This window comes from Somniosus microcephalus, chromosome 30, assembly GCF_052327205.1.
Source record: "Somniosus microcephalus isolate GS21.2 chromosome 30, FLI_Smic_1.0, whole genome shotgun sequence".
Taxonomy (NCBI): Eukaryota; Metazoa; Chordata; class Chondrichthyes; order Squaliformes; family Somniosidae; genus Somniosus; species Somniosus microcephalus.
The window spans coordinates 8,121,389-8,147,066 of record NC_141016.1 but is presented as its reverse complement, the minus strand read 5'-3'; the positions used below and the strand labels follow the sequence as shown (position 1 = coordinate 8,147,066).

The 25,678-nt window shown below is 49.3% G+C and overlaps 1 protein-coding gene across 1 annotated transcript in view; it reads right to left on the bottom strand.

Moving 5' to 3' along the window:
- LOC147097905 (anthrax toxin receptor 1-like) overlaps positions 1-25,678 on the bottom strand; it is a 254,166-nt gene that overhangs the window by 140,137 nt on the left and 88,351 nt on the right. The window contains exon 9 of the mRNA XM_085970960.1: positions 5,998-6,058. Within this exon, the coding sequence (XP_085827086.1) occupies positions 5,998-6,058 (61 nt within the window). The remainder of the gene's footprint in view (positions 1-5,997; positions 6,059-25,678) is intronic.

The following is a 25,678-nucleotide window of genomic DNA, read 5'->3' as shown; positions in this document are numbered from 1 at the left end:
AAGGTGACGGTGGCTCTCAACTTCTATGCCACCGGCTCCTTCCAATCCGCTACTGGGGACATTTCCAACATCTCCCAGTTCGCGGTGCATTGCTGCATCCGCCAGGTGACCAATGCCCTTTTCAAAAGGAGACGTCAGTTCATCTCCTTCTCCATGGCCCTTGCCAAGCAGCAACAGCGTGCAATGGGCTTTGCAGCATTCGCGGGCTTCCCCATGGTGCAGGGCGCCATTGACTGCACGCATGTGGCTTTGCGGGCACCTCTGGAGAATTCCGAGGATTACCGCAACCGGAAGGGCTACCATTCGCTCAACGTCCAGCTGGTGTGTGACCACAGGCAGCTCATCCTAGCTGTCAATGCCCGCTTTCCAGGCAGCAGCCACGATGCCTTCATCCTGCGCCAGACTTCTGTGGCAGACATGTTCCAGGCCCAGTCTCACCCACGAGGATGGCTTCTCAGGGACAAAGGCTATCCTTTGTGTACCTGGCTGATGACCCCGCTCCGTGCGCCCAGCACCCCTGCTGAAGAGGGATACAACGACAGCCATCAAGCGACCAGGAACGTCATTGAGCAAACAATCGGCGTCCTGAAGCAACGGTTCCGCTGTCTGGATCGTTCCGGTGGAGCCCTACAATATTCGCCGGAGCGAGTCTCCCATTTCGTGGTCGTGTGCTGCATGATGCACAACCTGGCTATCCGCAGGACTCAGCCACTGCCACCAGAGATTGGAGGACCACCTGAGGAGGACCAGCACAGGAGGGAGGCAGAAAGTGCAAGGGCCGCCCATCGCCGGCTTATTGAATGTCGGTTCTAGGCCCCCTCTCAGGGAATGGCTTGTGCCAATGTCAGCAGATGAATGTAGCCGCTCCACAAGCCCTCAGCCGAGCAGGGCAACCAGGACTTGCAAAAAAAACCATGCACAGTGCGATTTAAGAACATTAATTTATTGCAAACCTCTGCCCTTCCCACATTACAACCTCATGTTGAGAAGCCCCCTCCAAAAACACAAAACTAACAGTCTCGGCCTTACAAAGACAAAGAAGGACACCAGTCTCGGCCTTACAAAAACAAAGAAAGACACCAGTCTCGGCCTTACAAAAACACAACTACAGCAGTCTCGGCCTTTCAACAACCACAAAGCATTTGTGCAGACCTTCTACTTTTTGCCCTGTGAGTGCGATGCCTTTCGCATCCTTGCCTGGCCCCTGCCCGCCCTGCAGCTCCTCCTCAATGGGAGCGCAGTGGCTGCAGCAAGGCTGGGGGAAGGCTGCTGAGGGTCAGATGGCGAGACGGCAGATGCCCTTGGGGGTCGGCCTGCACCAGCTCTGGCCCTGGAGGGGCCGGCTGCTGACTGCTCCAACTCTGCTTGGGCGGCAGCAGTCTGTCCAGCGGCTCGTGGCAGCTGCAATGGCGGAGTGGCAGTGTCGGCTGCAGGAATGGTGCCAACCTGACAGATCGCAGGTGCTCCCTGGTCGCCTGATACATTGGCACTCGCACGGGCCAGCACTGCAGCATGCGCAGCAAACAGCTGAAGAACAGACTGCTGGGCTGCTGCTGCGCGGCGAGTGCCCTGGCGATGCCTGGCTGATCCAGCGAGGGTGGCAGCAGTTAGTGCCCGTGTGGCCCTGGTCTGTGTCCGCATGACAACAGCCAGTGAATGGACGGCACGACTGAGCACTTGGCTCGAAGCCGCCTGTCCTGCCGCGAAGTCTTGTAGACTCCTGGCCTGTGCTGCTCCAAATTGCTGCACACTCCTTGACAAAGACTCAATGGAGTCAGGCATCCTTGCCACTGCAGCCATGAGCTCATTGTGCCTGCGCTCAGCCTGGACGGCCATTTCCTCCAGGAGCCGCACCTCCTCTGCGCTCACCGTCGCAGGACTGGAGGCCGCACTCACCCTCTGGGGAGAAGTCCGCCGAGCTTCCCCACCCCTCCCGCGTTGCTGCAGCCCGCTGGGCCCCGGAGCTTCACTCTCCTCCGACCCTTCCCCCCGGCTCCCCTCCAGGGAAGACGTGTCCCCTTCATCGCCATGGGCTGGCGCGGCTGAGGGTGGCACTGATGGGCCGGCTTCCTCTTCCTCCTCCTCGAATTTGGAATCGCTGACAGTGGCAGCTTGAGGGCCCGCCTCCTCACCTGGCGATTCACCATCTGAAAGCAGGAAGGCACAAGAGTAGCTTTAGAGTGAGGACAGGGCGGCAGCGAGGGAGGCATGAGTGCTGCCATGCACTGCATTGATCGGACAGTGGCAAAGGATGCTGATCTGAGGCGCAAGTGGAAAGAGAGAGGTCAAAAAGGTGATGCCCTTACCATTGGTGCCCAGAACAGGGTCGGCATCTCCACTGGCGACGGGGCCAATCAGCCGGCCTGCCATAATGCGCTCCACACGCTGGTCGAGGTCGGAGAGCTCTTTGACGTCAGGACGGCCTCCCCCGGTCTCACTTAGTTTCCGCCGGTTGTGCGCCACCTTGGCCTGCAAGAGAAAGGACGGCCTCTAAGTACAGTGTGAAGCCCTGATCTTGTCTGCAATGCCTCCCATGGTCGAATAGCTTGTACAGTGTGAAGCCCTGATCTTGTCTGCAATGCCTCCCATGGTGGAATAACTTGTACAGTGTGTAAAGTGCTGAATGTGCAAGTGATTTTCATGACAGTCCCATAGCTGCTGGATGAGGGCTGGCCATTAGGGCTTTCAGGTCCCTTTGCCCATAAACTGAGGTGCACATGCAGGGATGAGGAGGACACTGGAAAGGGTACTCACCCTGACAACCCGAGTGAGGTCGTTGAACTTTTTCCGGCATTGCACAGGAGTCCTGGCAACCACGCTGTTGGAAGACACCCTGTTTGAAACCTCCCTCCAGGCTTTCCGGTAGGCGCTGGGCAGCGGCCTCCTGCCACCTTCTGGGAACAGAACATGGCGCCTGCGCTCCACTCCGCCAACCAGCACCCTCAGGTCACCGTCGCTGAAGCGCTGTGCTCTCTCCCTGGCCTTCTCCATAGCCCTGGGCGTTGTGCAGATGAAGCAGAAGTGGTCAGGCCTAGGTTGAGGGCTGCAGTGTGCAGGACGTGGCAGGCAAACAAATCCACCCTCCCCCTTTAAGAGCTGACTGGCGCCAGAGTGTCTGCCGTCAATCAACAACTTGCTGCACCTGCGCTGCACCCGGCCTCGGGGGTATCGCTCAGCACCGCCGGCTTAGCGCCTAAAGATAGTCGTGCATCGCCTGTTTTAGCGCAGCAGCAACCTCTTGGGGCGATGCGACTGAATATCGGCGAAGGTGGCGCGACTTTGCGCCGGGCGCAAACTTTAGCGGCCGCCCGACTTTAGCGCCCCAAACGTGGCTATACTGAATTTCTAGGCCTATCTCTTTAAACAAGGGGAGGAGTTGGTGAGGCCCTCGTTTCATTATAATTTCAAGTGGTGCATTAAGTGCCGAAGTTCTAAAGAAAAAAACTTGTGTTGTCATGACAAAAATCCACTGTAAGCAAATTTTACAGTTAATCCCACAAGTACAGCTGGAAGTGTTCCAATTTATACAGCACCGCAGGATGAATCCACCCCAGGCATGACTTCAGCTCTCTGACAAGTTGGCTACCCTGACAACCAAGATTGTGTCAATGAGTGAAAGGGGACACGCCCTTTGGTAATCTATCACAGGTTCCATACCAACTACTGACACCTTTTGCATAGTTGAGCGATTTTTTAAAGCAACCTTTTTAATGAGGAGCACCATCCCAATTGTTAGCTGGGGCTCAGTGGGCAGCACTCTTGTCTCTCGAGTCAGAAGGTTGTGGGTTCATAGTCCCACTCCAGAGACTTGAGCACACAAATCTAGGCTGACACTTCAATGCCAGCACTGAAGGAGTACCGCACTGCCTTTCGGATGAGGCGTTAAACCAAGGCCCCGTCTGCCCTCTCAGGTGGACGTAAAAGATCCCATGGCTCTATTTTGAAGAAGAGCAGGGGGAGTTCTCCCCGGTGCCCTGGTCAATATTTACCTCTCAATCAACATCACTGAAACAGATTATCTGGTCATTATCACATTGCTGTTTGTGGGAGCTTGCTGTGTGCAAATTAGCTGCCGCGTTTCCTACATTACAACAGTGACTGCATTCCAAAAAGTACTTCATTGGCTGTAAAGCGCTTGCGGACATCCAGGACAAAGCAGCCCGCTTGATTGGCACCCCATCCACCACCTTAAACATTCACTCCCTCCACCACCGGCGTACCGTGGCTGCAGTGTGTACCATCTACAAGATGCACTGCAGCAACTCGCCAAGGCTTCTTCGGCAGCACCTCCCAAACCCGCGACCTCTACCACCTAGAAGGACAAGGGCAGCAGGCGCACGGGAACACCACCACCTCCAAGTTCCCCTTCAAGTCACACACCATCCTGACTTGGAAATATACCGGCCGATCCTTCATCGTCGCTGGGTCAAAATCCTGGAACTCCCTCCCTAACTGCACTGTGGGAGCACCTTCACCACACGGACTGCAGTGGTTCAAGAAGGAGGCTCACCACCACCTTCTCAAGGGCAATTAGGGATGGGCAATAAATGCTGGCCTTTCCAGCAACGCCCACATCCCATAAAAATGAATTAAAAAAAATTATATTATCCTATCTTAATAGGGCCTGTTCACCTTCCATGTGGATACTGGGCTAACCCTGCTTCCTGACACTGTTTGCTTGCCTCCTTTTGCAGGACAGCGAGAAAAGTAAGAAGGCACAGGACTGAAAATGAGCTCAGGTAACCCAGACCTGGCTGCCTCTGGTACTGCCCTTAAATGGTCATTGTTCATGTGAGCCTGGATCGTCAGTGCTGGCAGGATACCTGACCAGTGGATAACCTGACACTTGAGCTTGGTTCCATCCCCAAGTTCAACATCAATCCATGGGCATTTCCAGCAACCGCAGGACCCTTAGCTCATTCCCCCTCCCCAGCATGGGCTGTGATGAGGCCAACTGCAGTCGCCCCCAGCTAACTCAGACATGGGCATTGAACCTGGACCATTGTTGACTGGCTCGGTGTGACACACGCACTGCAATTACAAAATGAGGTATAGAATCATAGGACAGAAGGAAGCCATTCGGCCCACTGAGTCTCTTTCGAAGAGCAATCCAGTTAGTCCCACTCCCCCGCTTTTTCCCCATAGCCATGCAATGTTTTCTCCTTCAAGTATTTATCCAATTCCCCTTTGAAGGCTGCTATTGAATCTGCCTCCACCACCCTATCAGGCAGCGCATTCCAAATCCTAACCACTCGTTGCGTAAATAAATGTTTCCTCATGTCGCCTCTGGTTCTTTGGCCAATCGCCTTAAATCTGTGCCCTCTGGTTATCGGCCCTTCAGCCACTGGAAACAGTTTCTCTTTATTTACTCTATCTAAACCCTTCATGATTTTAAACACCTCCGTCAAATCTCCTCTTAGCCTTCTCTGCTCCAAGGAGCAGAACCCTAGCTCCAGGGAAGTTCAGTTGCCCGCATGGCACCACCTGCCCTTTCACAATATGCTAAGCCTCAGAATATAATGATCTTCCAGTGAGAGATTCTCAACCAAGGGGTCCAAATTGTCCTCTTCTGAATGACTCCGCTTTGAAACAACTGAGTGGGCATCGGGTGGGGGCGGTTGGGGGGGGGGGGGGGGAGAAGATTTTCTCCAGCTGTTGTGTGTCGAGTTCAAAAAGAACAGCTACCGCCTTGCTAGAAATAGCAGGCAGAAGACACCTTCAGAGACGTTCCTGCCAGGTTACAAGACCTCCCTTCATGTCAAGATAACCCTGCAACTGATTCATAGACTGAAGAAACTGGCAGCAGGAAATGAGCATGAAAGGACTAAGGATTAGCGAAAAACTTTATCCCAACCCTTAAGAATATAAACTTTTTTTACAGAATGAAAATATATGAAGAGAGAAAACTGCCAGGCTGCATGCTTTTACTGGAGTGGATTCAGTGACCCTGAGAAAGCATAACATTAAGAGCACTTGGTGTTGGCCTGAAGCACTTACCTCCAGCACAGATGCTTGAAGGCTCAGCTGCCAGAATCTCAATACAAGACTTCTTCAGGATCTAGTCATCGGGGAGAAAGAAGCAACAATCAGCAATCTTGCAATGCTTTCCACGCCATAGCCTGAACTGGGGAGGTGCAATTACTCCTAAGCATTACCATGTGCGTATCTAAAGACTTATGAGAAAAATAGCACATTTGGAAAAAAAAAAGATCTGAACTCTCCAGAATGGTAGAGTTCCAGAGCACTTCAGATTTAGTCCTTGGGAAGAAAAAATCAGAAAAGATTGTTAGGGGGCCTAATTAAATGATGATAAAATCAATGGAAAGGGTCAGAGCCAGGGGCAGATACTGGGGGAAGACAATGATAGGAACACAGGAACAGGAGGAGGCTATTCAGCCCCTTGAGATTGTTCCGCCATTCAATGAGATCATGGCTGATCTGTATCTTAACTCCATCCACCCACCTTGGTTCAATATCCTTTATACCCCTGGCTAGCAAAAATCTATTGATCTCAGATTTAAAATGATTAATTGACCTTGTATCTACTGCTCTTTGTGGGAGAGGGTTCCACACTTTGAACTGTGAAGAGTGTTTCCTAACTTCTCTCCTGAATGGCCTGGCTCTGATTTTAAGGATTATGACCGCTTGTCCTAGATTCCCCTACCACTGGAAATAGTTTCTCTCTGTCTACCCTATCAACTCCTTTCAAAATCCTAAAAACCACAATCAATTCAACCCTTAACCTTCCATATCCCAGGAATACAAACCTAGTTTATATAATCCCTCCTCATAACGCCAGCTGTATTTACGTTGGCCGTACAGCGGTTCCAGCATCACCAATTCCTGATGCACAGGATCCATGCGACTGTCAGCAACCCCAATTTAAATGTGCCACATTCACTGAGAATGGCCGCCAGGAAAATCCGGTAAATAAATAGGTCTCCCACATAGCCAGTGCTGGAGAAGCAGGCAGGTTTAATATTGGGGGGTATGCACCCAGTGCACAGGACGCTCACGTCGTGATGCCGCACTGCAGACACCCCTATAAAGGCCATTGTAAAAGCAGCGATTGAATGGTTGCATTAGGTACCAGTACTGATGAAGAACCGAGGGTTCTGTAACTCCTAACATCTACCCCCTGCCATTGTTGTGGTGATAGAACTTGGATAACAATGGGGCAGGGTGACTATCTTTGGAAGAACTCTCATTAGGGAATCACTTGCAGGACGGCCTTCAAGGGAAGGATCCCTTATCTAAGGAAGGATATACTTGCCTTGGAGGCATTGCAATGAAGGTTCACTAGATTGATTCCTGGGATGAGAGGGCTGTCCTATGATGAGAGATTGTGTAGAACGGGCCTAAACTCTCTGGAGTTTAGAAGAATGAGAGGTGATCTCATTGAAATATACAAGATTCTGAGGGGGATTGACAGGGTAGATACTGAGAGGTTGTTTCCCCCCTGGCTGGAGAGTCTAGAACCAGGGGTCACAGTCTCAGGATAAGGGGTCGGCCATTTAGGACTGAGATGAGGAGGAATTTCTTCACTCAGAGGGTTGTGAATCTCTGGAATTCTCTGCCCCAGAGTGCTGTGAATGTTCAGTCATTGAGTATAATCAAGGCTGAGATCGATAGATCTTTGGACTCTAAGGGAATCAAGGGATATGGAGATTGGGCGGGAAAGTGGAGTTGAGGTCGATGATCAGCCATGATCTTATTGAATGTCGAAGCAGGCTCGAGGGGCCGTATGGCCGACTCCTGCTCTTATTTCTTATGTTTCATGTGTTCTTATGAAAAACTGGGTTGGAGCATTGAAAGTGGCTGATTTTCTGTTCCAGGCACTAAGCTGCTCTAGTGCCATTACCAAAGTGTTAAGAAAATACTCTGGCTTGAAACCCGAGACGTATGTGGCTGCAGAAGGTGTATTAACAGCAACGCGCCAGCTCCTTCAGAAGGCAGCAGGGTGCATTGAGCGTCAGCCAGGAGTATTTATTTCAATCAGATTGCCTTGCTTAAATGCTTGACAACCTCTCGCAGTGGGCCTTGCTGAGACTGTGTCTTGCATGGTGCATTAGATTGATGTCCAACATGACATGTGGCCTGGGCTGCACTAACAACAACAGCAACAACAACTTGTATTTATATAGCGCCTTTAACATAGTAAAACGTCCCAAAGCGCTGCACAGGAAGTATTTTAAGACTTGAAATTTGACACCGAGCCACATAAGGAGAAATTAGGGCAGGTGACCAAAAGCTTGGTCAAAGAGGTAGGGTTTTAAGGAGCGTCTTAAAGGAGGAAAGAGAGGTCGTGAGGTGGAGGTTTAGGCAGGGAATTCCAGAGCTTAGGGCCTCGGCAACAGAAGGCACGGCCACCAATGGTTGAGCGATTATAATCAGGGATGCTCAAGAGGGCAGAATTTGAGGAGCGCCGATATCTCGGAGGGGTTGTGGGGCTGAAGGAGATTATAGAGATAGGGAAGGGGTGAGGGCCATAGAGGGATTTGAAAACAAGGATGAGAATTTTGAAATCGAGGCGCTGCTTAACCGGGAGCCAATGTAGGTCAGCGAGCACAAGGGTGATGGGCGAATGGGACAAGAACAACAAGTTGCTGCACGTGGACATTGAAATGGCACAGCGCCCTCTACAGGGCAAGCAACTGTGCGTCTCCTTAACCAATCAGATTGAAGAATGAGCAGCGCAGACTGAGCCAGTTAGAACAGTGAATTCAACGTCAAATCGAGTACAGACAGTGAAATAAAGAGAGATTGGATCAAGAGACAAAGAAAAAGCAAATACAAAAATTATAATTTAAAAAAGTAATTCTCTAATTAAAAAAAAATCTCCAAGAAGCTGAATTAAAAGCTGAAGGAATGAGACTCCACACTTGTAAATTTTCAATGCCAGAGAGGTTGTTTGTCAATAATTAAGACTTAACATGCCATTAAAAAGGCTACTTTGACTGAAATGGAAAATCCCTAACTTTCTGTGGTGAGTTCAGTCCGTCGCAGCAACTTCTGGATTTTCGCGCTTTATTGCGCACCTGCGCTCACCTGAAGTTGCTGTACGCTTTGTGCATAAATAACGGTGCGCGGCATTAACTCACCATTATTTTTACAGTAAGTTCCAGCCCATTGTGTTGCAGTGTTGGGCAAATTCTATTGTTTGATAAAAACTGGCCCGTTGAAAGTCGGGAAAAAAAAACCCACCCTGAACTAAAGCAAACGTCAAATTTGCTGCATCTAATGGGCTGTCGGGCTGCCACAGAGTGGAAGAGCAAGGCCACGGAGAGTCCTTTCATGGCCATATTTGGTAAGTGCATGCGCAGGGAGATCAAGTGAGGACGCGATCGGGCTGGTTGTAATGCGCCCCCCACCCCCACCCCCCCCTCCACCCCGTGGCACATTGCCTACTAACGCACACTGCCCAGGCTGACCCATGGAGAACGGCCATTTGATCCAAGTACAGAGAGGCAGCCGGCATCTGCGCAGCTGAACCCCAGCGAGGGACAGCAATTCCCAACAACACTTCTCACCACCCCGTAACTCTCAGCAGCACTACGACCAGCGGCCCACTTTCCGAAAGGTACGTGTGAACGGGGCTGCCCTGGTCACATTATATATTATAATAATTGCATTAAAAAAAAAATCAACTAAAAACTGCAACTTCAACTCACAATCTGATCATACAGATTACACAGAATTATATCGAGTCTACAGCACAGAAACAGGCCATTCGGCCCAACTGGTCCGTGCCGGTGTTTATGCTCCACACGAGCCTCCTCCCACCCATCTTCATCTCACCCTATCAACATATCCTTCTATTCCTTTCTCCCTCATGTGTTTATCTAGCTTCCCCTGAAATGCATCTATGCTATTCGCCTCAATCACTCCCTGTGTTAGCGAGTTCCACATTCTAAGAGCAAAAGAATGTGGAACTCGCAACCATAACATGGTTGAATTCCATATTCAATTAGAGGGTGAGAAGGTTGGATCTCAAACAAGCATGCTAAGCTTGAATAAAGGAGACTATGAAGGTATGGGAGCGGAATTGAGTAGAGTGGATTGGGAAAATAGATTAAAGGGTAAGACGATACATGATCAGTGGTGTACATTTAAGGAGTTATTTTACAACTTCCAAAAAATATATATTCCACTGAGAAGAAAAGGGTGTAAAAAAGACAGCCACCCGTGGCTAAGTAAAGAAATTAAGGATAGTATTCGACTAAAAACAAGGGCATATAAGGTAGCCAAATCTAGTGGGAGGATAGAGGGTTGGGAAAACTTTAAAAGACAGCAAAAAATAACAAAAAGATTGATTAAGAAAGGGAAGATAGATTATGAAAGTAAATTAGCAAAAAATATAAAAACAGATAGTAAGAGTTTTTATAGTTATATAAAAAGAAAAAGGGTGGCTAAAGTAAATGTTGGTCCCTTAGAGGATGAGACCGGGAAATTAATGGTGGGAAATATGGAGATGGCAAAAACACTGAATGAATATTTTATATCAGTCTTTACAGTAGAAGACACTAAGAATATCCCAACACTGGACAAACAGGGGGCTAAAGGGGGGGAGGAGCTAAACACGATCAAAATCACTAAGGAAGTGGTACTCGGTAAAATAATGGGACTCAAGGCGGATAAATCACCTGGACCTGATGGCTTACATCCTAGGGTCTTGAGGGAAGTGGCGGTAGGGATTGTGGATGCATTGGTAATAATTTTCCAAAACTCCCTGGACTCGGCAAAGGTCCCGGCAGACTGGAAAACTGCTAATGTAACACCCTTATTTAAAAAGGGCAGTAGACAGAAGGCTGGAAACTATAGACCGGTTAGCCTAACATCTGTGGTAGGTAAAATTTTGGAGTCCATTATTAAGGAGACAGTAACAGGACATTTGGATAATCATAATTTAATAGGACAAAGTCAGCATGGTTTTATGAAGGGGAAGTCATGTTTGACAAATTTGCCAGAGTTCTTTGAGGAAGTAACATATAGGGTGGATAAAGGGGAACCAGTGGACGTAGTGCATTTAGACTTCCAAAAGGCATTTGACAAGGTGCCACACAAAAGATTATTGCTTAAGATAAAAAATCACGGGATTGGGGGTAATATTCTGGCATGGATAGAGGATTGGCTATCTAACAGAAGGCAGAGAGTTGGGATAAATGGTTCATTCTCAGACTGGCAATCAGTAACTGGTGGTGTTCCGCAGGGGTCAGTGCTGGGTCCCCAACTCTTTACAATCTATATTAACGATTTGGAGGAGGGGACCGAGTGTAACATATCAAAGTTTGCAGATGATACTAAGATGGGAGGGAAAGTAGTGAGTGAGGAGGACATAAAAAACCTGCAAGGGGACATAGACAGGCTAAGTAAGTGGGCAGAGATTTGGCAGATGGAATACAATACTGGAAAGTGTGAGGTTATGCACTTTGGCAGGAAAAATCGTAGAGCAAGTTATTATCTTAATGGCAAGAAACTGGAAAGTACTGAAGTACAAAGGGATCTGGGGGTCCTGGTGCACGAAACTCAAAAGGTTAGTATGCAGGTGCAGCAAGTGATTAAGAAGGCCAATGGAATGTTGGCTTTCATTGCTAGGGGGATAGAATATAAAAATAGGGAGGTATTGCTTCAGTTGTACAAGGTATTGGTGAGACCGCACCTGGAATACTGCGTACAGTTTTGGTGTCCATACTTAAGAAAGGACATACTTGCTCTCGAGTCAGTACAAAGAAGGTTCACTCGGTTAATCCCGGGGATGAGGGGATGGACATATGAGGAGAGGTTGAGTAGATTGGGACTCTACTCATTGGAGTTCAGAAGAATGAGAGGCGATCTTATTGAAACATATAAGATTGTGAAGGGGTTGGATCGGGTGGATGCGGGGAAGATGTTCCCGATGATGGGTGAAACTAGAACTAGGGGGCATAGTCTTAGAATAAGGGGCTGCTCTTTCAAAACTGAGATGAGGAGGAACTACTTCACTCAGAGGGTGGTAGGTCCATGGAATATGCTGCCCCAAAAAGCTGTAGAAGCTACATCATTACATAAATTTAAAACAGAAATAGACAGTTTCCTAGAAGTAAAGGGAATTAAGGGTTACGGGGAGCGGGCAGGAATTTGGACATGAGTCTAGGTTCGGATCGGTCATGGCCCTGTGGGTAGCGGAGCGGGCCCAGGGGCCGTGTAGCCTGATCCTGCTCCTATTTCGTGTGTCTAATTCTGTTAGATTCAGGAGATGGTTCTGTGATAGTGGATTGGCGGTTAGGATCAGATCAGCCATGATCTTATTGAATGGCGGAGCAGGCTCAAGGGGCCGATTGGCCTACTCCTGCTCCTATTTCTTATGTTCTTATGTTCTTAAATAGGAGCAGGAGTCGGCCATTCGACCCTTCGAGCCTGCTCTGCCATTCAATGAGATCATGGCTGATCTTCTGCCGCAACTCCATTCACCGGCCCTATCGCCATATCCCTTGATGCCCTTACTAGTCAGAAATCTATTGACTTCTGTTTTGAATATACCCAATGACTGAGCCTCCACAGCCCTCTGGGGTAGAGAATTCCAAAGATTCACCACCCTCCGAGTGAAGAAATTTCTTCTCATCTCAGTCCTGAATGGCCTACCCTTTATCCTGAGGCTGTGGCCCCTGGTTCTAGACTCCCCAGCCAAGGGAAACATTCTCCCAGCATCCACCCTACCAAGCCCTGTAATAATTTTGTATGCTTCAATGAGATCCCCTCTCATTCTTCTGAATTCAAGAGAATACAGGCCTAGTTTACTCAATCTCTTCTCATACGACAGTCCCGCCATCCCAGGAATCAATCTCGTGAACCTTCGTTGCACTCCCTCTATGGCAAGTATATCCTTCCTTAGGCAAGGAGACCAAAATTGTACACAGCACTCCAGGTGTGGTCTCACCAAGGCCCTATATAATTGGAGTAAGACTTCTTTACTCCTGTACTCAAATCTTCACCACTCTCTGGGTAAAAGAAGTTTCTCCTGAATTCCTTATTGGATTTATTAGTGACTACCTTATATTTAGGACCCCTAGTTTATGGACTCCACCACAAGTGGAATCAGCTCCTATAGATCAAAAAATACACACCTATAAAGCGTTTTATTCATTCTGTATCTATTAATTCAATAGTGTTACCAGATGGCTAGGTCTGTCGAATGTGTGTGCTGTGCTCTAACTTACTGGGGCTGAGCACAAGGCACAGCACTGTTTTCGGGCGCTCCGCGTGTCACGACGCCAATGAGCACTCAATAATGCGAGCTCACCTCGTTTGAATATATTTCTGGCGCTCTTGGTGCAGCACTTGTGACAATCGGGAGTGCTGTGTCTGCTACTGCAGGTACCAGCAAACCAGACAAGGGCCGCTGACTGTCTGTTCATGGGCCGGGGGGTTTCCTATGAACAGGGACTGGTGTCAGTATTTTGGTGGGGGGTGGGGGGGGGGGAGAATGGGGGGCGGCGAAGGCACAAGAGGGCTGCTCAGCCACTCCCAATCATGACACGGAGAGGCCCCCTAATATGAATATATTTCACAGCCCTCCCCTCCAGAATTTGCATTGAATACCTCAGATCTTCATTCCCAGTTATATAGGGCACCCATCATAACATTATTAATGCACAGTGCCAAAAGGGTCTTGAACACTAAAAAGCTGTTGGTGTGTGTGTGTGTGTGTGTGCGAGCGCGGACATACACTCAAGTGCTGGAAAAAGGCCCAGCGCCATCTTCTTTGGGCAAGGAGAGATAAGGCAACAAATGAGGCCTCGAAAGTGTCACCCACATCCCGAGAAAAAACTCTGGCCTCTTGAGCATCCCTGATTTTAATCGCTCCACCACTGGCGGCTGTGCCTTCAGCTGCCTGGGCCCTAAGCTCTGGAATTCCCTCCCTAAACCTCTCCGCCTCTCTCTCCTCCTTTAAGACGCTCCTTAAAACCTACCTCTTTGGCCAAGCTTTTGGTCACCTGACCTAATAGCTCCTTATATGGCTCGGTGTCAAATTTTGCTTGATAACACTCCTGTGAAGCGCCTGGGGATGTTTTACTACGTTAACATAGAAACATAGAAGATAGGAGCAGGAGTAGGCCATTCGGCCCCTCAAGGCTGTTCCGCCATTTAATGAGATCATGGCTGATTATCCAAATTCAGTACCCTGTCCCTGCTTTCTCCCTATAACCCTTGATCCCTTTAGCCTTAAGAAATATATCTAACTCCTTCTTGAATATATTTAATGAATTGGCCGCAACTGCCTACTGTGGTAGAGAATTCCACAGGTTCAACACTCTCTGGGTGAAGATATTCCTCCTAAATGGCTTACCCCTTATCCTTAGACTGTGACCCCTGGTTCTGGACTCCCCCCGCCATCGGGAACATCCTTCCTGCATCTAGTCTGTCTAGTCCTGTTAGAATTTTATAAGTTTCAATGAGATCGCCTCTCATTCTTCTAAACTCTAGCGAATATAAGCCTAATTGACTCAATCGCTCTTCATATGTCATTCCTGCCATCCCAGGTATCAGTGTGGAGAATCTTCGCTGCACTCCATCCATGGCAAGACCATCCTTCCTCAGATAAGGCGACCAAAACTGCACATAATACTCAAGGTGTGGTCTCACCAAGGCCCTGTACAACTGCAGCAAGACATCCTTGCTCCTGTACTCGAACCCTCTCGCTATGAAGGCCAACATACCATTTGCCTTCTTAACCGCCTGCTGCACCTGCATGCTTACCTTCAGCGACTGGTGCACAAGGACACCCAGGTCTCGTTGCACTTCCCCTTCTCCCAATCTATTGCCATTCAGATAATAATCTGCCTTCCTGTTTTTGCCACCGAAGTGAATAACCTCGCATTTATCCACATTATACTGCATCTGCTATGCATCTGCCCAATCGGCCAACCTGTCCAAATCATACTGGAGTTTCTCTGCATCTTCCTCACAGCACACACGCCCACCCAGCTTTGTGTCGTCTGCAAACTTGGAGATATTGGGGGAAAAATTCGGTATCGCCCCATTTGGGGCGTCATTATCGGCCATGCGCAAAGTTTAGCGCCTGGTGTTAATTATCGCCTCAGACAGCAAACTTGGCTTTTATCGTCCCTGGAGGTGATTGGAGCACTAAATCAGGCGCTTCACACCTGTCTTAAGGCGCAAAGGCCGAGGAGCGAGGCGCTACCTCAGAGCGCTGGCGAAGCAAGGAAGGGCAAATCAAAATAAACCTGCAAAGTGCTGCTCAGTACCCAAAACTCCTTCACACAACGTTGAATCTCTCCAGAAGTCTCTCTCTCTTAGAATGTGTGGTGCAAAAATGTCACCGACAAAAAAAGGCAGGAAGCGGTCGCCTTTAAATAGCGCTCCCCCAGTCCCTTTCTGACAGCATAACGTTCCTCTCAACCTGTCGTTGCTAGCGGCAGGCGGTAAGGCAGGGGGCGCCACTCAATATCCGGTCCGGGGCGCTAACGGGGCGTTGCGCACTCGACTGACGTCATGATCTGCCGGCGCAGGAGATCGTGGCGGTAGTGTTTAGCGCCGCCGCAAAATGTCTGGTCAATTTCGCAAGCGGCGCAAACATCGCCGCACCCGGGCGCTAGTTGCTTTGCGCCCCATTGGCGCCCTCTTAAGGCGGTAACGGGAGGTGCAAACAACTGAATTTTTCCCCCATTACATCTAGTTAAAGGCGATATATAAATGACTGGCGTCATCCTGACTGTGTGACTGAATTCCAAGTACTTGCAGGCTTTGCTTCTCCTGTTCTGTTCACAGCTTTGTGTGGCCTAGCGTTGAGGCAGCTACACACGCTTCAGGATTTTTTGGCACGTTTATATTCCAGCCAAGGGACTGTAATGGTCCAGGAAAATTGGTAAATATTTTCACTTTGTGAGAATTTCAAAATGTAGGAAGCTATGAAAATCACTTTCTGGGAAAAAGACATTTCAAACATTCCCACAGACGGTTTTACTAGCCCATTTGTTTCTGAGACAGGCCAGTGAATTGGGTGTCAAAAAATATATCTAAGCCGTTGGCCCCCAGATTAAGGAGCGGGTCTGAAGCTTACAACAAGGCCAGGAGTCAATCTGAGATGTATTGCTGGCACACAATTGCCGCCGGGAAGTGGGGTCGTCTGCTCCTGATTCGCGCCCGTTACCCAGTACCATAACCATTAGCTTTGGGAGCAAGGACGTTGAAGGAGAAAAGCCGACTTTGCTGAGCTTGATGGCGAGCGTCTAGGCGCCGTGAAGGGGCAGGGGGATTTGGGTGTCCGTGCGCACAAATCACTAAAAGCTAGCGACCAAGTACAAAAAGGGATCAACAAGGAATTCTCGTGGAATGTTGGCCTTTATCACAAGAGAGTTGGATTACATAAGAACATAAGAAATAGCAGCAGGAGTCGGTCATTCGGCCCCTCGAGCCTGCTCCGCCATTCAATGAGATCATGGCTGACCATTGACCTCAACTCCACTTTCCTGCCCGATCTCCATATCGCTTGATTCCCGTCGAGTCCAAAAAATCTATCGATCTCAGCCTTGAATATATGCAGCGAATGAGCATTCACAGCCCTCTGGGGCAGAGGATTCCAAAGATTCACAACCCTTTGAGTGAAGAAATTCTTCCTCATCTCAGTCCTAAATGGCCGACCCCTTATCCTGAGACTATGTCCCCTAGTTCTAGACTCTCCAGCCAGGGGAAACAACCTCTCAGCATCCACCCTATCAATCCCCTTCAGAATCTTGTATGTTTCAATGAGATCACCTCTCATTCTTCTAAACTCCAGAGAGTATCGGCCCATTCTACAAAGGGGAGGAAGTGATGCTTCAATTGCACAGAGCCTTGGTCACACCCCCATCTGGACACTGCACACAGTTCTGGGCATCGCACCTCAGGAAGGATATACTGGCCTTGGAGGGGGTGCAGTGCAGATTCACCAGAATGATACCGGGGGTTAGAGAGTTAAATATTTGTGGGCAGGCTGTATAAACTTGCCTTATGCTTGGAAAGTTTAGGGATGATCTAATCGAGGTCTTTTAAAATGATAAGGGATTAAATAAGGTAGATTCAAAGAAACCTCTGCTGGGAAAATTCAGAACATGGGCTTAATCTTAAAATTAGAGCTCGGCTAGTTAGGGGTGAAATCAGGAAGCACTTCTTCACACAAAGGGTGGTGGAAATCTTGCACTCTCTCCCCCCAAAGCCTGTGGATTGCTGAGGGTCAATTGAAATTCAAGGCTGAGAACGATAGGTCTTTTGTTAGATAGTGGTATCAAGGCAGATGGAGCAAAGGCGGGTGAATGGAGTTGAGGTAAAGATTATCCACGATCAAACAGAATGGCGGAACAGGTTCGAAGGGCTCCTGTTCCTATGAGCCGCCAAAATGCTGCATTGGCAATTTTCATGAATAACACAAGACAATTGGAATGGGTTTGCAATTACCGAGGGACGCCGGTGGAGGTTCAGGTCCATAGATAGGGCACCACTGCGGTTAAAAAAGAGAGAAAACGAGGTGAATCTGAAGATGAGCAAAGTAGTGATTAGTTGTTGCCAATCTTGGATGGTGAAAACCTAAAGACGGCAGGGTGGAAGGGAAGTCGAAGATGGTAAGGAGTCCTATAGTCATAGGAAGGTATTACAAATTATTTACAGCACAGAAACAGGCCATTCGTCCCAACAGGTCCAGCCACATAAATACGGTGGCATTAAGAGCAGGTCAGAGGCTGGGTATTCTGCGGTGAGTGTCTCAGCTCCTGACTCCCCAAAGCCTTTCCACCATCTACTAGGCACAAGTCAGGAGTGTGATGGAATACTCTCCACTTGCCTGGATGAGTGCAGCTCCAACAACACTCAAGAAGCTTGACTCCATCCAGGACAAAGCAGCCCTCTTGATTGGCACCCCATCCACCACCTTAAACATTCACTCCCTCCACCACCGGCGCACCGTGCCTGCAGTGTGCACCATCTACAAGATGCTCTGCAGCAACTCGCCAAGGCTTCTTCGGCAGCACCTCCCAAACCCGCGACCTCTTCCACCTAGAAGGACAGGGGCAGCAGGTGCATGGGAACACCACTACCTCCACGTCACACACCATCCTGACTTGGAAATATATCGGCCGATCCTTCATCGTTGCTGGGTCAAAATCCTGGAACTCCCTCCCTAACAGCACTGTGGGAGTACCTTCACCACACGGACTGCAACGGTTCAAGAAGGCGGCTCACCACCACCTTCTCGAGAGCAACTAGGGATGGGCAATAAATGCTGGCCTTGCCAGCGACGCCCTGATCCCATAAAACGAATTAAACATTTTTTTTTAATGCTCCACACGAGCCTCCTCCCACCCTTCTTCACCTCACCCCATCAACATATCCTTCTATTCCTTTCTCCCTCATGTGCTGACCGAGCTCCCTCTTAAATGCATCTGCCTCTATAAACCCGGCCCACCCAAGTACCCCAACAATGGGTCTTAACCCTTAGCCCCCGAGGAATTCGCTCCAATGCACCAGCCCTCAATGCGGCCTGACCGAGTTAAGGTTGACTATTTGTTACCAATAACTGCAGAATAATGGGCAGTTTTCTGCTGTGGATTTGTGCCCAGTTGGAGTAAGATTGCCTGGCTCCTTTCATAAGAGATTAGCGTGTAAAGTTAAGGCACACGGGATTGGGGGCAAGGTACTGACTTGGATAGAGAACTGGTTGGCAGACAGGAAGCAAAGAGTTGGAATAAACGGGTCTTTTTCCGAGTGGCATGCAGTGACTAGTGGGGTACCGCAGGGATCGGTCCTAGGACCCCAGCTATTCACAATATATATTAATGATCTAGACGAGGGAACTAGATGTAATATCTCCAAGTTTGCAGATGACACAAAGCTGGGTGGGCGTGTGCGCTGTGAGGAGGATGCCGAGAAACTCCAGTAGGATTTGGACAGGTTGGGTGATTGGGCAGATGCATGGCAGATGCAGTATAATGTGGATAAATGCGAAGTGGCAAAAACAGGAAGGCAGATTATTATCTGAACGGCAATAGATTGGGAGACGGGGAAGTGCAACGAGACCTGGGTGTCCTTGTGCACCAGTCGCTGAAGGTAAGCATGCAGGTGCAGCAGGCGGTTAAGAAGGCAAATGGTATGATAGCAAAATACTGCAGATGTTGGAAATCCGAAATAACAACAGAAAATGCTGGAAAAACTCAGCAGGTCAGGCAACATCCGTGGAGAGAAATTTGAGTTGACGTTTCGGGTCGAACCCTTCTTCAAAACTGGAAAGAAAAGAAAATAGATCGAAGGCAGGGCTGCGATCGGACAAAAGAAGCGAAAGAGGCAAAAGTAGTAGAAGAGACAATAAAAGGTGTTCGAAGCCAGACGAGATGGTAATAGGCTGAGATTAGGTGTGAAGTGTACTGGCAGGGCAAGAGATAGCTGCCAGGTGGGAGAGTGAAACAAAAGGAAAGGTGGGGGGGGCGGAAAGGAGTGGAAAAATTACAGGTAAAAAATTAATGGGGGCCGAGGTTATGATCTGAAATTGTTGAACTCGATATTGAGTCCGGAAGGCTGTAAAGTGTAGTGTATGTGCCTTTAAGTCAGAACTACTTTTACAGCTCCTGTATACTGTAGTACCGGCAGTGACCACACCGGTATATAAGCTTTGCGCATGCCTTTGTACCCCCAGTCTAGAGACTACCCTCCTCCAGTAAAGACCTGTTTATTGTTCATGTACAGCATCCGTGTGATTATTTAATAATAGCATATCCACTGAACCACGGATCCAACAGTGGCGACGAGTGTCGATTCGAATCTACCTGCAACATAAAAAAAAATAAAAAATAGTCGAGGCCAGGAACACGGGCGTCGACCACGAGCAACCGCCCAGCAGTCAGGCAGAGATTGAACTTCGCAGGGGAGGCTGTGGAGAGCCGGGCTTGGTTCCCCAGCCACGACGAGCAGTAAGAGACTGACGACAGGTCCAGCGCAGACCCTTCCCGAGCAGCGGCGGCTGGAGCTGACCGACGGCGGAGAGAAAGCCGAGCAGCGTCGACGGGGTAAGACAGAGGGTGAAGAGCGCAGGGCGCAGCCGGGGGTTGAACACCAAGCGGCGTCGAGAAAAAGAAAACAAACCGGAGAGAGAGAGGGTTAAGAAACAGCCGGGTTCTAGACTGAGCGGCGTCGAAAAATATAAAAAGAAGAATGCGCAGAGCACAGCCAGGGCTCACGGGCTGAACAGGGTCCGCGGGGCGAAGAAAGGGGGGACGCCATTGAGCTGCGGAGAAGAAGGAAGAGCGCGGGAGGCGCCATTTTTAGAAGCCGCAGCGGAGAAGAAGGGCGAGCGCGGGAAGGAAGGAAAGTGCGGGAGATGACATTTTGTGCCAGCGGAGAAGAAGGGGAAGCGCGGGAGGCGCCATTTGTGACAGTTAACTCACACCCAAGGATGCCGAAGAGTGGCAGTATCTCTACGTTCGACAATGAAGTCGAAGATTGGGCGACATATGTGGAACGTATTGAGGTGTACTGCAGGGCGAATGAAGTGCCAGATGCTAATAAAGCACTGGTTCTGTTAAATTCCATGGGTGCAAAAACTTATGGGTTACTGCGAAATCTAATAACCCCAGAGAAGCCGGTAAACAAGAATTTTGAAAGTATAGTAGAAATCCTACAGGACCACTTAAACCCCACACTGCTGCTGATAGCAGAACGATTTAAGTTCCATAAAAGGAACCAACACAAAGACGAAAGCAATGCTGAGTACCTAACGGAACAGCGCAAGCTATCGAAACACTGCCAGTTTGGAGCGGGACTAGCAGATACGTTAAGGGACAAGTTTGTGTGTGGGCTACAAAGTGAAGGAACCCAGAAACGGCTTCTATCAGAAAAGGACCTTACGCTGGACAAAGCTTTCAGTATGGCAGTATCACACGAAGCAGCCGCAAGGGGCGCTGCAGAGATACAACAGAGACCGCAAGAATATGGCACCAAGGAAATGTCCTATGGAACAGGGAAGTGCTATCGCCGCGGCAGAACAACACATGACCAGAAAGATTGTTGGTTCAAGGACCAAGTGTGCAGACAGTGTGGGAAAGCAGGACACATAGCAAGAGTCTGCAGGTCTGGGAAGAAAACCAACAGTAAGAAATCTCCACAGGAGAAGTACAAAAAGGTACACCAGGTGATGGACTGTGGTTCAGACGAACAGAAAAGTGACACAGACTCCGGAAGCAAGGAGCTGGGTTGTCTGAAACTAGATAAGGTAACAGAAATAGAGGATCACCAGACTATCTGGGTTACACTCAAGATAGACGGAGTCCAAGTGAAAATGGAATTGGACACAGGGTCAGCTCTAACAGTCATAAATCAAAGAGACTACAAGCGGCTATTTTCACACATACCCTTGAAAGCTACAGAGATTGTCTTGAAGACGTATACGGGGCAAAAAGTCTACCCCAAAGGGAAAATAAGGGTGAAAGTGACATATAAAGGCCAGGAAATACCTAAAATGGATATATATGTATTGCCAAATGGAGGACCACCACTGCTAGGACGTGAATGGATCCGGAAGATACAATTAGATTGGCATTCCATACAGGCACTAAAGGTTGAGGCCAAAAAGGATGATGACGTCACACCTGGACGACTGTCAAAAATGCTAACTGACGCAAAAGAAGTGTTCCAGGAGGGACTAGGAACACTAAAAGGAATAACAGCAACGATTAAAATAGAGGAAAATGCAAGCCCAAAGTTTCTGAAGGCCAGACCAGTGCCTTATGCGATCAGACCAGCTGTTGAAGCAGAGCTGGAAGGGTTGGAACGTTCAGGAGTACTGTCCAAAGTGGACTGGAGCGAGTGGGCTACACCCATCATTCCTGTAATGAAGAGGTCGTTGAGTAATACGCCTGGGGAACCAAAGAAGGTCCGCATCTGTGGGGATTTTAAGGTGACAGTGAACCCAGTATATAAGCTTTGCGCATGCCTCTGTACCCCCAGTCTAGAGACTACCCTCCTCCAGTAAAGACCTGTTTATTGTTCATGTACAGCATCCGTGTGATTATTTAATAATAGCATATCCACTGAACCACGGATCCAACATAAAGTGCCTAATCGGAAGATGAGGTGCTGTTCCTCGAGTTTACGTTGAGCTTCCATGGAACAATACAAGAGGCCAAGGACGGTGAGGTCCGAGTGGGAATGGAGCAGTGAATTAAAATGACAGGCGACCGGAAGCTCGGGGTCACCCTTACGGACTGAACGGAGGTGTTCCGCAATGCGGTCACCCAATCTGCGTTTGGTCTCCCCAATGTAGAGGAGACCGCATCGTAAGCAGCGAATACAGTGTACTAGATTGCGAGAAGTACAAGTAAATCGCTGTTTCACCTGGAAGGGGTGTTTGGGGCCCTGGACAGTGGGAAGGGGGGAGGTATAGGGGCAGGTGTTACATCTCCTCCGCTTGCACGGGAAGGTGCCAGGCGAAGGGGAAGGGCTGTTTGGGGTGATAGAGGAGTGGACTAGGGTGTCTCGGAGGGAGCGGTCCCTACGGAATGCTGAATGGGGAGGGGAGGGGAAGATACGTTTGGTGGTGGGATCACTTTGGAGGTAGCGGAAATGCCAGAGGATGATCTGTTGAATGTGGAGGCTGGTGGGGTGAAAGGTGAGGACAAGGGGAACCCTATCGTGGTTCCGGGAGGGAGGGGCAGGGGTGAGGGCAGAAGTTGGGAGATAGAACTGACACGGTCGAGGGCAGTGTCAACCACGGTAGAGGGGAATCCTCGGTTGTGGAAAAAGGAGGACATGTCTGAAGCACTGGTGTGGAAGGTGGCATCGTCGGAGCAGATGCGGTGGAGACGGAGAAACTGGGAGAATGGAATAGAGTCCTTACAGGAGGCGGGGTGGGAGGAAGTGTAGTCCAGGTAGTTGTGGGAGTCAGTGGGCTTGTAGTGAATATTGGTCGATAACCTATCCCCAGAGATGGAGACGGAGAAGTCGAGGAAGGGAAGGGAAGAGTCAGAGATAGACCATGTGAATGTGAGGGAAGGGTGGAAATTGGAGGCAAAGTGAATGAAATTGTCTAGTTCGGGGCGAGAGCAGGAAACGGCACCGATACAGTCATCAATGTATCGGAAAAAGAGGTGAGGGAGGGGACCCGAGTAGGACTGGAACAAAGATTGTTCCACATAGCCCACGAAAAGGCAGGCATAGCTAGGACCCATGCGGGTACCCATGACAACACCTTTGATTTGGAGGAAATGAGTGGAGTTAAAGGAGAAATTGTTCAATGTGAGAACAAATTCAGCCAGGCGGAGGAGGGTGGTGGTGGATGGGGACTGGTCGGGCCTCTGTTCAAGGAAGAAGCGGAGCGCCCTCAGGCCATCCTGGTGGGGGATGGAGGTATAGAGGGATTGTACGTCCATGGTGAAAAGGAAGCGGTTGGGGCCAGGAAACTGGAAACTGTTAAAGTGGCGGAGGGCGTCCGAAGAGTCGCGGATGTAGGTGGGAAGAGACTGGACAAGGGGAGAAAAGATAGAGTCAAGATAGGAAGAGATAAGTTCCGTGGGGCAAGAACAGGCTGAAACGATGGGTCTACCAGGGCAGTCCTGTTTGTGAATCTTGGGAAGAAGGTAGAAGCGGGCTGTGCGGGGTTGGGGAACTATGAGGTTGGTGGCAGCGGGGGGAAGATCGGGGGGAAGAATTCTCTACCACAGGAGGCAGTTGAGGCCAATTCATTAAATATATTCAAGAAGGAGTTGGATATATTTCTTAAGGCTAAAGGGATCAAGGGATATGGGGAGAAAGCAGGGACCGGGTACTGAATTTGGATGATCAGCCATGATCGCATTAAATGGCGGAACAGGCTCGAGGGGCCGAATGGCCTACTCCTGCTCCTATCTTCTATATTTCTATGTTTCTATGTGGAGCTCTGGAGGTTGGTAGATTGAAAAGACTTTTCATTTAATCAGTCTGGCCTGGATTCAAGCCCAGTTCCTGCCATTGGTGACTCACTAAGCCTCCCTGTTATCTCTTCCCCTGAGCAACCGAAACTAGGAAAGCAAGCATTATGGGACTGGCAAGGAAGATAATGACAAATGACTTCAACGTGAATCCCTGGCAGCCCGAACTGAGGGCCAGTTTTGCAGGAGTGCTTTTACCTGGGACCGCACAGGGTGCGGGGGTGGGGGGAGCAGATTGCTTCCAGATCAAGCTGGCTCTCAACGGATGGGGGCAAAGCTCAGCCAAGCCTCCAAGTAGTTTTCATCTCCCTGTGTGTTTCTGCAAAGAGTGTCCCAGCCATCTAATTGGAAAGAGTCCGACCAAGTGAGGGGTGCAGCTTGAGACGACATTGTGATGGCCACAGGAGTACTGGAGCAAGGATGTCTTACTACAGTTGTACAGGGCCTTGGTGAGACCACACCTGGAGTACTGTGTGAAGTTATACAGGGCCTTGGTGAGACCACACCTGGAGTACTGTGTGAAGTTATACAGGGCCTTGGTGAGACCACACCTGGAGTACTGTGTGCAGTTTCGGTCTCCTTACCTAAGAAAGGATCTACTTGCCATAGAGGGAGTGCAGCGAAGGTTCACCAGACTGATTCCTGGGATGGCAGGACTGTCGTATGAGGAGAGATTGGGCCGACTAGGCCTGTATTCACTAGAGTTTAGAAGAATGAGAGGGGATCTCATTGAAACGTATAAAATTCTGACAGGGCTAGACAGACTGGGTGCAGGGAGGATGTTTCCCCTGGCTGGGGGGGGGGGGGATGTCTAGAACGAGGGGTCACAGTCTCAGGATACAGGGTAGGACATTTAGGACTGAGATGAGGAGAAGTTTCTTCACTCAGAGGGTGGTGAACCTGTGGAATTCTCTACCACAGAAGGCTGTGGAGGCCAAGTCACTGAATATATTTAAGAAGGAGATAGATAGATTTCTAGACACAAAAGGCATCAAGGGGTATGGGGAGAGAGCAGGAATATGGTATTGAGATAGAAGATCAGCCATGATCATATTGAATGGCGGAGCAGGCTCGAAGGGACGAATGGCCAACTCCTGCTTCTATTTTTCTATGTTTCTGTAGAAAAGACTTCATGAACACCAGAATTTAATTTTTTGGGGTTTTCGACACAGTGCTTTGGACACTTTCTTGTGAGATGAGATTTAAAGGTAGCTGTTGTTTTGCGAGATCCCGGATAGTGTAAGTCTACAGTCTGGTGCTAAGCCACACTGATCAGAAAGATCTCTGATTCAATCCCCCATCAGCACTGTGAAGTGATTTCTGCTGGGGGAAGGTTCCGACTCCACTGACCCTTGCAATAAATTATAAATGACAGGTGGTGATGGGATCGGGCTTTGGATATGATGCTCCCACAGTTGAATAGCTTGCTGATGCACACTGTCTGCAGTCACACGTTTTCGATGAGGCACTGAAGGGTTAATGTTGCCCCCCCCGCCACCCCCCCCGTGGATCTGTGTATACCAGTGTGATCCAGTGCCTCCAAGGGGGAAAAATTGAGTATCGCCCCATCTGGGGTGCCATTATTGGCGGAGCGCAAGTTTAGTGCCTGGCGCTAATTATCGCCTCCGACAGCAAAATTGGCTTTTATCGCCCCTGGAGGTGATTGGAGCGCTAAATCAGGCGCTACACACCTGTCTTAAGGTGCAAAGGCCGAGGAGTGAGGCGCTACCTCAGAGTGCTGGTGAAGCAAGGAA